The sequence below is a fragment of the Saccopteryx bilineata genome, chromosome 7 (assembly GCF_036850765.1).
Source record: "Saccopteryx bilineata isolate mSacBil1 chromosome 7, mSacBil1_pri_phased_curated, whole genome shotgun sequence".
Classification (NCBI taxonomy): domain Eukaryota; kingdom Metazoa; phylum Chordata; class Mammalia; order Chiroptera; family Emballonuridae; genus Saccopteryx; species Saccopteryx bilineata.
Window position 1 is genome coordinate 39,028,556 of NC_089496.1, and position 15,830 is coordinate 39,044,385.

A 15,830-nucleotide genomic window follows, 5' to 3' on the forward strand; every position below is an offset into this window, starting at 1 on the left:
AGAGGGGGGCCATGTGTAGATGGTGGTGTGTTGAGCTGTGCACTTCAACCTGTATGGTTTTGCGAATCAATGTCATCCTGATAAAATCAATTTTAAAAAACTTAAAATATATTGAATGACAACTATAACTGAAAAATGAAGTTTAAAAAAATTTCCAAATATATCTTTAAAAAAGTAAAATAAAATTAATAATAAAAGGGCTCATGTGATTAAGGTTTGGGCCATCCAGATAATTTCTTAAAGTCAACTGTGTTATTTAATTATAATATAAATAAATATATCATGGAAGTAAAATTCATCATCTTCAGTTAGGAGAATAAGAGTGGGAGATTGCAGAGGCCATCTAAGAACTCCACCTACTGTATCACAGTAACAAACTGTGGTCCTATACCAGAATACACAAGCATGTCAGAAGAAAAACAGGACTATTTACAGTACATGGAATGCAGTGTAAGCTAAGATAGGTCTTCAAATCTGTAAAGATTAAAATATGGGTTTAATTAAAATAGTTTGGGGACACATGAACATCAGTTTGAGGGGGAAAAAAAAATAATTTCCTGCATCAAGCTACACAAATTCCATATGGATTAAAATTTTAAATGTAAAAGTAGTAAAATGATAAAATATGAGTATCTTATAATCTTGGGGTGGAAGTGCCACTGTAAGAAAAACAATGAGATAAAATCCAAACAAAAGAGATCAGTGATTACACAAAAATAAGTATCTGAACAAATAATAAAGCTAAAATATAAATAAGTTATAAAAACACTTCGAACATAATAGAAAAAAAACATTATCATCCCAAATATGCAGAAAGTTCTTTAAAAAAAGGAATAAATGACAAAGCACCACAAAGAATAATCAAAGGACATGAAGGGAAACTGTCAAGAAAAAAAACCGCAGACAATAAACAAGTGGTTCAAGCTCACTGAAAACAGTCAATGTAAATCACACAGCACAACGTTTCCACCTATTGTCAAAAATTAAAATGACCAATAATCTCCGTTCCGTGTTGGCAAGGCTGCCAACCATACATTGCTGACAGGATTGTAAATTGGTACAAAGGTCCTGGAGGACAATCTGATAATTGATATAAAAAAGTACAACTATTTATTCCTTTTCATACAATTCCACTTCTGGGGCCTTTTATCAGTCAAGTAAATATGTCTAAACATGCATCCTCAATATGTGTATTTAATAAGAGGGAAAATATAAACCTAAATATTCACCATTAAAAAACAAATTATACACTGAAATTCTGCCAACATTAAAAATAAGAAACTTTTATATATACACATATGGAAAGTAATCTATATCATATGAAAGACAGTAAGTCCAAAGACTATGACTAGTTTGATTGCATTAACATTTTAAAATATTTTAAAGTCTATTTAAAAAGAAAACTTTGAACCTGTACATGAAATTGACAGTAGTATTTCTTTCTGGGGTGTAGAATTGTTCTGTGTGTCAGGGAGGACTGGGGAGGTAAATCATCACTGGGAGGGTGGGGAGACACTTTTGTATTTCAAGCTGTAAAAAAAATAAATACATATTAATTTTGTAACACAATGACTTCTTTTTGGATGAAAAATGTCCAAAGATGATCCTTGTGGTGAATGTATAAAGCAAATGGGACACTCAGTTTTGAAGAGTTGGAAGTTTTTCATCTAAGATGCCATTACACACTGATAGAGTAAGAATAGCACATCCCACCTAGGAAAGAGCACTCCGTGTGTTATTGTAATTGAAAAGTGTGAAAGGTTAAAACTCTCACATCAGAGACAAAGTGTTACCATTTTAAACTGTTTCTATTTTATAATTGGTCAGGACATATTTTGATCAAGAGACATGCTTTATAAATCAGTAAATAATTTTAAACAATAAAGCGGAGTGCTCTAAGTAAGAAATAAAAAAAGAACAATTATAATTACAAAGCAAGCACATTTAGCCAACTCTGGTCTGGAAAAACTTGATGTGGAATACCGTGTCTGGGAAGGTTTTCTGCATTCACTATTTCTCAAGCGTCTATTAGGCTCTCCCCCAACGCCTGCCCTTCTCTATGGGTCAAGATGCTGCTGGTCTAGCAGGGCTCGAACATTACCCTCTGCCTCAGCCTGCAACAGTGGTTTACTTGTGACTGTTCCTACACTTGGTTCATGTCTTTCAAACTTATGCTTGACTTACACTGTTGTGCATCTCAGAAAAAAATTGAGTGCTCTGATTGTAGAAACTCTTTAAATCATCTATTTATTCCAAACGGTGAAATGAGGTGCCTTGCAAAGTTGGTGACTGATAGTAATTAAAGAGAAGGTAAGCAGTCAGATCTAGGCTAGAAGATTTTAATGAGCAAATACTGAGACAGAAAAGACACACCAAGGTAATCATAGCACGTGACAAATGTTTTGAACAGAATATGGAGGATCACCACAGATTTTGTATCAGGTAAAAATATACAGTCCCTGTATTCTAGCAAGACAAATACCAGCTCTGCTTTTTCAAAGCTAATCAAATTGTGAAAAAGCATGAATAAATAAATATAAGTTCAATTTTCAAATATGCAAATTATTTTAAATTGTATACAATATGAATGACAGAAGCACCAACTGCAAAGATGCACACGACACGTGGGAATTTGCTTATTTTGTTAAGCCACAATGTATTTTTCCATGAATAGCATAAATTTGAAGTTTCCATGGTATTTATGAAGGCGATATTGTTTCACTAAGAACTGATTTTCTATATTAAGTCAGACAGGATTACAATTATGAATTTAAATTTTAAAAATTTAAGGAAGAATGTGTAAAACATTTTCTGGGTAAGCCACTGTATTAAACCTTTCAACTCATTCTTCCTTTAAACCAGCGCTGTCCAAAAGAAAGACAGTATGAGCCTCATCGTCAATTTTAAATCTTTTAGCAGAAAGAAACACCAAAAACACTTGGAAAAGCTGAATTAATTTTAACATTTTAATTAACCCACTATACCAAAAATATTATAATTTCACAAATATACAAAATTGAGATATTTTACATTCAATCTTTGTACATCTTCAAAACCTGGTGTGTGTTTTGTTTGTTTGTTTGTTTTTTTAATTTTATTCATTTTAGAGAGGAGAGAGAAAGGGAGAGAGAGAGGTGAGAGAGACAGAGAGAGAACGTGGGGAGGAGCTGGAAGCATCAACTCCCATATGTGCCTTGACCAGGCAAGCCCAGGGTTTTGAACTGGCAACCTCAGCATTTCCAGGTCGATGCTTTATCCACTGCGCCACCACAGGTCAGGCCCTGGTGTGTGTTTTATGCTGACACCATTCTCTCAATTTGGACTATCCACATATCAAGGGCTCAATCCTCACATGAACCTAAATTGAATGAAAAGACAGTGGCTTCCATCCTGCCACTGTCTGGCACATCTATTTGTAGACAAACATCGCAAACTCTGCATTCTATCGTTACAGATGTGGATCAAGATACACTATTAGCAGAATTAATACATTACCAGAAATTAAACAGTGTGAGACCAGTAAGTAGTATTTCCAATACTACATAAATGGCAATAAAAAGGCAGCCATTTGGAGTTCAAGTCAACCATTCCTCCAGCTACAGACACTAACACAACAGTGAGTAGACATTCTTCTTTCTTTGTAGTACTTACCACAGTTACTAACTTTCTGTATATTCTTTCTTTTATTGTGTGTACATGCATCTGTTGCTCCTATGACATCCCTTAAGGGAAGGAACTACGTCTACTTTGCCATTATATCCCTGAACCTTAGTAGAATAGGTTGCCCATAGTAAATGGTCAAACACCTGTTAAATGAGTGAATACTGCCATGTGTCAATTATCAGCCTGAACCGGCCTATCATTTCAATCTTCAGTTTTCCAGTTGATAAGGCACAGCCAACAGTTTCTCAGTGAAAGCAGTGAACAGCTATTTTTTCACAATTTCTAGCAACTCAATCCAACTATTAAAAAGTAATTGGGGCCTGACCAGGCAGTGGCGCAGTGGATGAAGTGTTGGACTGGGATGCAGAGGACCCAAGTTCAAGACACCAAGGTCGCCAGCTTGAGCGCAGGCTCATCTGGTTTGAGCAGAGCTCACCAGCTTGGACCCAAGGTCACTGGCTTGAGCAAGGGGTTACTGGGTCTGCTGAAGGCCCATGGTCAAGGCACATATGAGAAAGCAATCAATGAACTAAGGTGTCACAACAAAAAACTGATTATTGATGCTTCTCATCTCTCTCTGTTCCTGTCTGTCTATCCCTATCTATCCCTCTTTCTGACTCTCCGTCTCTGTAAAAAAAAAAAATAAAAAAAAAAGTAATTGGGAAATTCCCCACTAATCAGAATCACATTCATCCGGTCTTCATCAGATCCTCCTCCTCCAACAGACAACCAAAACAGAACGGTTGAGGCACAAATGAATAAAGACAAGAGAAGAGCCCACTCCACCAATCTCGCAGACATGGAGGGGAATAGAACCCCAGCACACATGCACCTGGAAGGAAAGATGAACAGTGGAAAGAAGGAAAGTTCACCTGGAGTGAACACTGTTCCTACCACACTCAGTAGTGACATGGCTCCTAAGAGCTCTGGAGATTTCAGAAGCTCCTGTAACAAAACATTCTAAGTTAAACAACAGGAAATACTATAGTAGCCATGATAAAGGAAAATCTGAAACTGGTAAATTGTCTTCAATTTTTAAAAAAGCAAAAGGAAGTGGCCTGTAATTTTATGATAAAGGTGAAGCCCATTTAAAAAGAAAAGGCAAAGAAAAAAAACCAATAAACCAAAAACCTAAGCTCAAATAGACTGTTTAATGATACAACATTGCATTACAAAGTCCTTTTGCTAATAAGATTATAGAACTTTATTTAGAATGTCAAACCTGGAAGAATGCAAGCGATGAGCCTGAGAGAAGCTCTTACCTTCCATTCTGTAGACCAGGGGTCCCCAAACTTTTTACACAGGGGGCCAGATCACTGTCCCTCAGACCATTGAAGGGCCAGACTATAAAAAAAAAACTATGACCAAATCCCTATGCACACTGCACATACCTTATTTTAAAGTAAAAAAACAAAACGGGAACAAATACAATATTTAAAATAAAGAACAAGTAAATTTAAATCAACAAACTGACCAGTATTTCAATGGGAACTATGCTCCTCTAACTGACCGCCAATGAAAGAGGTGCCCCTTCCAGAAGTGCGGCGGGGGCCGGATAAATGGCCTCAGGGGGCCTCAGGGGGCCTCAGGGGGCCGCATGCGGCCCTGCTGTAGACACTACCTCGGCACTTTAACAATGAGCCGTTTGGCAATTTCAGCACCACTCATCATCAACAGCTTCCAGTTCTGAAAAGGATTTCCCATCATTCAAACATTTATTCATCTACTGTACACAAATCAATCTTTTAAAAACTGAATCCTATTCACAATCCATTACAGACAACGACTTTTTCCTCTTCTTTTTAGGAGAGTGTTCTAAAAGTGGAGTCAATTCAGCCTCCTCGCTGTGCTTTCTTTTCTTTTTTTTCTTTTTATGGTCACTCTGGTAACCACTGGAGTCACTGCCTTGAAAAACGGGGTCCTGGTCCTTCTTTTTCTTTTTCTTCTTCTTCTTCAGCTCTCCCTCCCAGAGGCCGTTCACATTACTGCTCATGCCCAGGTCTGGCTCTTCCTTCACAGTGACAGCCACAGGACCGGCCAGCTCTGGGGCACCACACTCTCCTTCATCTGGCTCTGGGTCTTGCTTCTTTTTCTTCTTCTTCTTCAGCTCTCCCTCCCAGAGGCCGTTCACATTACTGCTCATGCCCAGGTCTGTCTCTTCCTTCACAGTGACAGCCGCAGGACCAGCCAGCTCTGGGGCACCACACTCTCCTTCATCTGGCTCTGGGTCTTGCTTCTTTTTCTTCTTCTTCTTTGGAAGTTTTCCAACAGCTTCTCCAGTGCTAGTTTCTGTTACGTCTTCGGAAACTGCAGAGCACTTGGTTTGTAAACTATAAATTAACAGTTTAAAAATTTATAGAGCAATAAGCAAAAATACAAAAACAAAAAGAGATCAAGAATATTTCAACATGCGAACATTTTTCTAATGACAGCAGTATGAGATTCGTAACTATGGCATAAATCTCAGATTCTTTCCTATTATCCCCTCAGCCCACTGAAAGGCTAAAATGACTGTTTCCCACCTACTTCTCCCCAGATTGTTTTCACACATAAAAATGACCAAAAAAAAGTTGTCAAAACAAGGCTTCTAAATCTTGGTTTTGTTCAGAAAAGTTTGGTCACTGAACACTAAACATCACAATACTCAGGCTTATTAGCCAAACAGCTGTCATATGACAGGGAGAAAATATACTTCTGTTATATATCAAAATAATGGAGTTTCCTGCCCACTATATCTCAATCCTTGTTTCACTGTTCTTCTTTGCCCATGCCAAAGTTGTGAATTATTTTATATCACTAAAATAAAATAAAAACAAGGCTCAATAAGCAGCCTTCTTTCTAGAATTGGTCTTATAAAATAGCCCTAGTCATATATAACTATTTAAATTTAAGTAACTTCAATGAGGTAACTTTAAAAAAAATCAGTCCCTCAGCCACACTAGTCGCACAGCGGTGCTCCGTGGTGAGGCTACTCCTGAGCTGCACAGAGCGCACCCCTCTGCCGTCACAGAGAGCGACTGCCCAGCTGCGCCGGGACCTCAGCCGAACCTCAGCCCGGCCCCTTACTCATCAGGGCACCATCTAGAAAAACTATTCAATTACATCAGCAGTATTCCAAAGGGTCCCGCGCCCCCATTAGAGGTGGCTCCTTTGGAGCCAAGCTCAAGATTCAAGATCAGAGTGATTCTTAGAAAAATTTCAATACAGAAGTTAAATTATCTACCTGGCATAATGACAACAATCAAATTATTTGTGTTTCAATCAAGTAAAAATAAAAGCAGGCTAACATTATATAATATGGTTGAGATTGTAACAGTTTCAAACTGAGGGATCAACTATACGCTCATAAAAATTAGGGGATATTTTATTGCTTCATATTCATTTTGAAATATCTCCTAATTGTTGTGAGCAGTAGGTTTTAAAAATTAACAACAAACTGGAAACTACTCAACAAAACTGGACTATTAAAATACAGATGAGTTAGCTTTAAAATCTTTAATGCATCGTCACAGTGCTAACATTACTTACAATGACTTTCTGCTTTGAAAGCGTAAATATTCTAATACTAATTTTAAAGAGGGCTTATGGTCTCTAAATTTAGAATTAAATAGAAACAAATAAATATCAAAATGATAATAATGTGATTAGGAACTGACCTAGTGATATTTAGTTTTCCCCGAATGCAGAATACTCCAGCCGCATCCGAGTCTAAACGAAACACTTCAAACTCTAGTTCATCACCCACGTTTATCTCCAGGGTCTGCCACTGCTCAGCTGACATCTGCTCAGGTTTAGGGATGGAGGCATTGAAACACCCGTGTACTAAACAACCAATATGGCTGGAGGACACTTTATTAACTATACCCTGAGAAGAAGAAAAGTAGAGTTTCAAGAAGAGATCCAAAGAATTAACAGCTAAATTAAACTTTATAAGCTTCAATCTTATCTTCAAAGAGAAAACATCAAAATAATGGTATAATCTGATATGGAAAAGTTTATCTCAATTAAAACTTACCACATGTTAACCTAAAGCATTGTTTTAGAACACTGTAGAACTTTTAGAAAGCTCTAACCTTATTAAATAAGTAATCCCATATCAATTACCTAACTGGCTAAATTACCCTCCCCTCCACCCACAAAAAACCCATCTAAGCTCCCAATGCAAGATTCCATGGGAGTGCTCTACAACCATATTGAAACCAAGCAGAAATTACTCTTTGATATGACCTACATGTAAAAAGAACTCAAGGCAGGAAGCATATGCTTTTTATCACTAGTATCCACATTGTATTTCTATAAACAGTATAAATTTCAAAGCTTAAAGAGCATTCTTTAATGATTAAATTTAGCATGATGTAAGCAGTCCTATTAGAAGACAGCTTGCCCTTTATTTGTAAATCTTGAACACAGCTGTTTGGACTAAATCACAAAAATACTAGAAGCTTTAAAACTAAAACTATGTGTTATATAATTTCAAGCTTAAAATGAAAATTTCTAAAAAACTTATAGTTTTCTATTCTTCCTCTAGGAATCAACATAGATAAGGTATGTGAATAAAAACCTAAAATGTTTTTTAAATCACATATTTTGCATTATAGAGTTATAATAGAAACATGTATACAATGCTGTTTAATGTCAGCTGCTCCTTATACATATGATAGAATAAAACTTCCTTGTTAATCATTATCAGGAGACTAAGGTCCACAATAGTACCTTCTGTATGGTCTGGACACACTGTGGTACATCTATAAAATAGAATATTATTCAGAAATAAAAATAAGCTATCAAGCCAAGAAAAGTTATAGAGGAATCTTATATGCATGCTGGTAAAAGAAGCCAGTCTGAAAAGGCTATGTATTGTATAATTCCAACTCCATGACATTCCGACACAGGCAAAACTATGGAGACGGTAAAAAGATGAGTAGTGCAGGGTTTCAAAGGGGAAAGGGAGGGAGAGAAAGTGAGAGGGAAGAAGGGAGGGAGGATAAGGTGGAGCAAGAGGAATTCTAGGGCAACAAGCAATTATTCTATGATACTGTCATGATGGATACATGTTATTATACATTTGTCAAAGCTCACAGAATATACTATACAAGAGTGAACGGTAATGTAAACTGCAGACTTTAATGGCAATGTGTTAATATTTGCTCAACAACTATAAAAAATGTACTAAATTAATGCATGTCAGTAATAGAAGAAACGGTGTGTTTGTCCCATTTTTTTATTTGTCTAAAACTGCTCTAAAAAGTAAAGTCAATGGGGAAAGGAAAGTCTTTCAATATATGGGTCTGGAATAACCGAATGGACAAGAAAAAGGATCGCAAAAGCCTAACTCAAGCTATACACAAAAATTTAAAGCTTGACCACAGACCTAAACGGAAAAGCTAACACTGTACAAATTCTAGAAGCTCTACCTAGGGGTAGGCAAGTCTCTGAGGACCCAAAAAGCAATAACCGTAAAAAGGACACTAGCATGAAAAGGAAATGCTAATAAAAGCATTATGAGAGCTACTACCTGTCCACCAGCAGTAAAATGACAAGAATGACAGCACTAATGACCAAGATGCAGAGCATCTGCAAATGCTGATGGGCAGTTAGCCTAACCGTAGTGTTTCATCAAGCCAGACAAACCTCTACCCTGCACACTAGTAATACTGCTTCTAGTTCTCCACCTAGGAGGAATGAAAATGTATGTTCACAACAGCTTTATTCTAAGAGCTCCGGACAGAAAGCTAACCAAATGTCAATCAATGAAGATGGACAATCAAACTGTGCTATATTCACATACTTGAACACCATGAGCAATAAATAGGAACACACTGCCAATATACGCAACAGCATGGATAAAATTCATGCTGAGCAAAAGAGGCCATTTAAGAGAGTACAATGAAAAATTACATTAATGTGGAATTACAGAACAAGCAAAACTAATTTATGATCAATGAAATCACAACAGTGGCTGTATCTAGGAGAGATGACCAAGCAGGACAGGGCACGAGGGTCATTTCTAAGTAGACACCATAGTATATGCCCTTGTCAAAATTGATTGAATTACACACCATGATCTGTACATTTTATTGTATTTAAACTATCTTATATTATTAAAAATAAATAAAAATTGTAAAAAAAAAACAACAAAAACCCTAACTGGTCAAATATATTTAAGGACTGGGTCTTGTTCTAGGGTTGAGAGTGAAAGGGATAATTTTACTTTTCATTTCTTCCTTTCTTTACAATCAGTATGCCACTGTATTTCCATGGACATGTTTACATTTGTGATAATTACACAAAACAGATGACAGTTAAATTTGGGAATTTTTAAGTATAAAACTACTGCCAACTTGAATAGTATGAAAGCTGGTTGTAGGATACCAGTTTGGCAGTCCACTTAGTATATTCTTTCTTCCTGTTTAACTGATCTTGAAAAAACATTTTTTTAATTAGAAATAGCAGGTAAATTTGTCATAGTGAAATCTAACCTGTATTGTTATTAACAGTATCAAAGGTTATTGTTAGATCAACCAATTCGTATAAAATTTTTTCAGTTAAAAATTTTACACATATACCCATCACTATATGTACATTTATGAACATAAACACACGCAGAACTGCAGATGGGAAAGGAGGCAAGTGAAGAGGCTGAAGGGAGGCATTTAACAGGTGTCACATCCATTTCTACACTTCCAGCTTCTCCTGAGAAACGAAGAGGCCCTCCCCCCAGGTCTGTCTCCTGGCCTATGACTGCCCTACCCACTCCTGCCTCTGACTCCCCTTCCTTACCTGCCCCACTCCCATCTTTCCTTCACTTTCACTACCCACAGCCATTTGAATTTGCAACTCTTGTTTTATATGCTACTGCACGATCTGAATCTTTTATAAAGAAACTGTATTTATGTATCATTGTGAAATTTTAAAATAATATATAATAAAAATTTATTTTCTTTTACACCTTAAGATCATTCTGGTGCTATATGAAGACAAGAACAAATTCAAAGGACACATACTCTATACACGCATGTGAATTTTAGGATAAAGTTTTAAAACTTACCGAGATTGAACTGATAGAAATTAATTTCTTTTATCTTTTAAAATAATTTTTAGTTACCCACAAGAACAAACCATTTGAGTCCCAGGGTGTATAGTCTCTTAAGTTTCCAAACTACATAATTACACAAAGAAAGCTAGAAAAAAGAGATATACATACCATAAGCTTCTGCCCTGGTTCAGGGCAGAAAATAATGAAATCTGCTTCAATATTAAGATGAATGTGTCCTTGATCATCATAAATATCGCCCAGTTCACCCACTACTTTGATGTTATCATATGCAATGGGGACACCTAAAAGGCTGTTTGAAAAAAAGGAAAGAAAAATGGTATCTTTTATCCTCTTTCAAACTAGGCATTGTCATACTGAATAGATATTCTAAATCCAAAAAGTGTATCTCAGAAATATAACCACCTAATCTAGAACATTATACAGTATATGGTCAGTCTATAATAACTTTAGTACTCCAATTTTGCCAAGGGTTCCAATATATTCACTAAGTTAAAAATTATTATTTAAGCCAGGTACCCAGAAATGTCCAATTATACATGTGCAAAAAGTTGACCCTTTTTCCCTATTTGCTACTCTTTTGGATTCTAGTTTCATGCTAGAACGGGAGGAAAATAGGACTTGGCAAAACAAATGTGCATTTTTGTGAGTGTGAGTGGACCAAAACAATTTTGGTATTAGCCAGCATTACCGAAATATTGTATTTTCTGTCTTAGAAGGCATACAGCACTAAAAGCATTAGGATTAAAGCTGAAGCCCCTAATTAAAGCCAATGACTTAATAGAAAAAAATCCTAAACTGCAACTGTTGCTATAAGTGGAAATGCAAAAAATACAACTAAACTATTCATGGAGAACTTTGCAGACTCTGATACTTGAGTCTATACATTTAAGTCAGGATGAGGGGGCGACTAGTATTGACAAATGTTATTTCCAAGTTCTTAAGGAATTATAACTACTAGAGAGGCAGACCTGGTGGCTTCAGCACCACACCCACTGCTTCCTCCAGAAAACCTTCCTGATTCCCCGAGACAGGCTGAAACCTATGGCTCCTCTACATCGCTCCTCTACTATAGGACTCCCTGCACAGCAGGACAGCTGCGCTTCATCTCCTTTTACTGAATCTATCTGCATCTGTGTTTGCACTCCACATAAGACCCCTTAAAGGCAGAGAATATTTTTGTTGAACTCTAATATTCTAGAATAGTTCACATAGAATAAGGAAAAGAATTTCTCCTAACAGCAGTTGTTTAAGTAAAACGGCCAGGAGCCACTAGAAAGAACTTAAATAATGACTACATTAGAAAAAACTTTAAACTCAGGCTTACTCTGGAAAGCACTCTTTGGAGTTAATTCTGCACATGGCTTTCCTAAGCAGGAACTGTATCATCACTAGGACAATGTTAAGGACACAGAAGCAGAGTTAGAAAGCAAGGGGGTGGGGTAGCTGCCATGTTAACACAGAAAAACAAAATTAAGACTTTGTTTCCTCTAATCAATGATTATTAAGTGAGTCTCCTGAGGGGGAATGCTGCTGTCCTTAGATGGCATTTGGGGATTTGTGGTACTCATCATGGTTGTCACAAGCACTGCCGAAGGCCAGGGATATGAGACATTCTGCCATGTGCAGGACAGTCCTGTACAATGAAGAAATGTCCCTAGCTATACAACACTTCTGAATAGAGGATAAACTGATTTATAAAGACTCTAACTTAAAAAAATAATAATAATATATTAAAGTCATTTTTGCATGATTTAAATATGGATTAAATATTTCAGGAATGTCGATAATATGTAAATGCAAAGATAGATTGTTTTGCGTAGAACTTTACCCAGAATGACCCATTATTTCAGAAAAGCACTGCTGGAGACAGAGTTCTTTGAGGTGTCAACTCAAAGCCCCTGCCTCAATGTACATCTGTAAGTGACATATTCACAATGATTTCTAGGTATGGATATGGGAGGCGTTTAACTTCAGTCCTCCCAGAAAATCATGCTTGAGCATTACCACACTGAAATGCATTTTACTGTATTGTAGAGCTCTATGTATTTTTTTTTTTTTTTTTGCAGTTGTGTAGGTAGGTTATACTACCTTTTAAGTTTCATTTAAGACAGTACAGCAAACTACTGTGAGAGGAAGGTACTGGGTTCTGTAGGGTTCAGAACTACTGACTAGGGAACGTGATTATCGAGACGACACCCAGAGGACTTGTGTAAATCCACAAACTGTGGTAGGCAGTTAGACAGACAAGCAGAACAAAGGCCTAGGCCCGGCACAGAGGCCATGAGCTTCCTGCCCCCGCTGCCCCCGCACCTAGCAATGGGCAAAACTGGGAAAACAAGGACCTTACCTCCCCGCTTGACCTTTCCTGCCTTAGCTGGTCCTGCGGCTCAGACCCTGATTTCATATCACTAATCATGGGATTCAGACGCTCCCCTGACCTTCCCTTCCTGGCACATCACAAGTCATGGGGTTTTAGACCCCCTTCCAGGAGGAACAAACAAGAAAGCCAGAGAACAGCCCTTAAGCATTAACACCTAGGCCTGTTGTGTTTCAGCTCCAGGCCCAGAAAAGCGGAAGAACAAAGAAAAGCAGCTGCGGCCCCTCAGGACCAGCTGCACTGACTAATGATTCCATGCTCTGGCACCGATCAACCAGTGGAGAACATGACCCCAAAAGAACACACCTGGAAACTCTTTTGCCTGGGATGCTACCATCTCAAAGCATCCTCCTCCTGCTAAGCTGTTCACAAAGGTCCTACGATCAAATTCACCAACTTTCTCTTATTATAAACTTAGATTTCTACCAAAATTTAACACTTCATTGCATTTGGCTTACATGTATAACTATGAAAGCTTAAAGTTCCTTACAGCACGGATCGTGTTTTTTCCGTTGTTACATCGCAAGTCCCTAGTATACTAAGTAGACAAAAGTGTGTGCTGATGCTTGCAGGAAGCTGTATATTGTTTCTTAACCTGTGTAGGGTTTAGGATTCACTGAGAAACTGCAAAAGATTTGGACACTGTGATGAACAGAATTAACACAGGAAATTCCTACAACTTCCAGGGGCTCGTGAAATTTCTGAATTGTACCTATCAAGGAATTCCCAGAGAATCTGCTCACCCGAGTTTCAGAACCTTTACCTTTGGTCCAGAGCAGTCCGGAGGAGTGCTGAGATACATCCATCCGCCCCTCTCCCTCTGAGCCTCTACCCTTGCAACTCCCAGCGCTTTCTAGTTACTCCTGAGTATCTTGATTTAAATACACCAGACGACTTTTTTTTTTCACCCTCAGTAGCAATAAGTGGGCCAGTTAGACTAAATACACTGTCTACTTAAAAACAAAGCAATATAAAACTAATACTATTTCTCTCATCCCTTATCAGGTCCAAGAGATGAGAGGACCAAGGTCATGAAAACAACGGCAAAACCATCCTTCACTATTTACCAATAAAAACTGAGAACGGGGGTTGAGGGGTGGTCAGTAAAGAGGGCCAAATACAGGGTGACACAGAACGATTTCATTTTCGGTGATGGGCACACAACACAATCGACAGTTCAAATGCTATAGAGATGTTCATCAGAAACCTATGTACTCTTTATTGATTAACGTCACCCGTGAAATGTAATTTTCTAAAAAAGAAAGAATGATTAGTCTGCAACCCTGAGGGCCCTGTGTCATCCATTCACACCTCTCTATGTGACACAGACCTTTCCTGGCGTTAAGAGCAGGCCATGCCAGCACCTGTTCCCAACCACCCTGCCTAATGCTCCCTGCGTGGGGCTCAGCGGACTCGGCAAATGGAACTCCGGCGATGCATTTACACTGGAGCAATCAGGCAGGGAGCGATGGCGGCCTCACTCAGCCTGGTGGGGTCTGGCTGACTCAGATCTGAGAGCACTATCATTTAAAAAGAAAGAAAGAATTACAGCGTCACAGCTGCTTGACAATACCTTGGACAGTGTCTGGACTTCACAGGTGCAGAAACAGAAAGGACAAAGGAGAGCCGGAGTCTTAATCAGCTCCGTACCTGGCATGCAGCAGGTGCTCGGAGTGGAAAAATAAACAAAAACTGTACTAAGGCTTCAGTGTTCTACAGAATGAGAATCAAATGAAGTGCCGCGTTGCAAACTTGCACTGTCCAGTGGGGGGAGGGAGAGAAAGACACCATACAGAACTGGGCCTCCCGGTCTGCAGACCCCTGGTCCAGTCTTACCCCGACACCCTGCTTCTAGAACAAGCTTCTCCAACCCTCCGCCGACCCAAGTCACGCCACCAGGACGTTTTCATCCCCGCCGGAGACGGACCCTGGACGGATCTCGACCCGGGAGGAACTGGCCTGCCCGGCTGCAGGACGGGGCGTGCGGCTTCCAGCAGCTCCAGCCGCCCCCCGCCCCGCGCCCGCGAAGGGAAGGAAGGGAAGGCTGACGGCCGGGTACCTCTCGGAGTAGCGCAGCAGCTCCGCATCCAGCTGCTCCCGGATGCCCGTGCGCTTCCTGTGAAGGTAGCGCGGCGAGAGCGCGATGTGCCTGCGGTGCGGCCCGGCCACCAGGCAGGCGTAGCGGCTGTCCAACAGCGCGCAGGCGGCAGCGTAGGTCGGCAGCTCCAGGCAAGGCAGCACGCCGGCCGCTCCCACCACCCGCTGCTCAGCGGCCGCTTTCGGCCGCGGAGACTCCGAGCAGCCCGCCGCCATGCGGCTGGTCAGCTTTCCCGCGGCGCGCGCCACTGACGCAATCATGACCCCGTTTCCGGACGCGGGGGTTACGTCATCCACCAGCGGCCACGCCCCTTGCTTCCCTCCTGGCTCTGCGTTACGGAGATTGACCAGCAGGGGGCAACCGCTTTTTCTCACTAGGACAGCTCCGAACGGTGGCTCCGTATTGAGCATGCTTAAAGGCCAGCAACCACCACGTCTTTTAAGGGCTAACAAAACAGTGTTTCGCTAACATTCTTTTTGGATTGAGTATGCAGATTTAATAGAAGGTCACACTTTGGTCATTTCCAATAGTAAACTGGTTTGGTAGATTTTACAAGCTTATATTTTCTGCGGGGAACCCAATACTAAAAAGCAGCCGTAATGCCTCGAATGCAACAGTCTGGAAACGATCCCATA

The 15,830-nt window shown here is 39.4% G+C and overlaps 1 protein-coding gene across 1 annotated transcript; it reads right to left on the reverse strand.

Annotated features, from left to right (window-relative positions):
- Positions 1-4,544: 4,544 nt before the first annotated feature.
- On the reverse strand, positions 4,545-15,434 carry POLR1F (RNA polymerase I subunit F). Its single transcript, XM_066240025.1, has 4 exons — positions 15,157-15,434; positions 10,868-11,009; positions 7,320-7,528; positions 4,545-5,993 (listed from the first exon to the last, which is right to left on the reverse strand). The coding sequence occupies exons 1-4, from the start codon at positions 15,408-15,410 to the stop codon at positions 5,423-5,425; spliced, it is 1,176 nt and encodes a 391-aa protein (XP_066096122.1). The 5' UTR covers positions 15,411-15,434; the 3' UTR covers positions 4,545-5,422.
- Positions 15,435-15,830: the final 396 nt, after the last annotated feature.

What these genes read in the sequence shown, in the direction of transcription:
- POLR1F (XM_066240025.1), bottom strand. Translation starts at nt 15,410, where the DNA reads ATGGCGGCGGGCTGCTCGGAGTCTCCGCGGCCGAAAGCGGCCGCTGAG. An exon ending in CTGCTGCGCTACTCCGAGAG is followed by an intron (nt 11,010 to 15,156) that starts GTACCCGGCCGT and finishes TTTTTCAAACAG; the next exon opens with CCTTTTAGGTGTCCCCATTG. An exon ending in GGAAAACTAAATATCACTAG is followed by an intron (nt 5,994 to 7,319) that starts GTCAGTTCCTAA and finishes GTTAATTTATAG; the next exon opens with TTTACAAACCAAGTGCTCTG.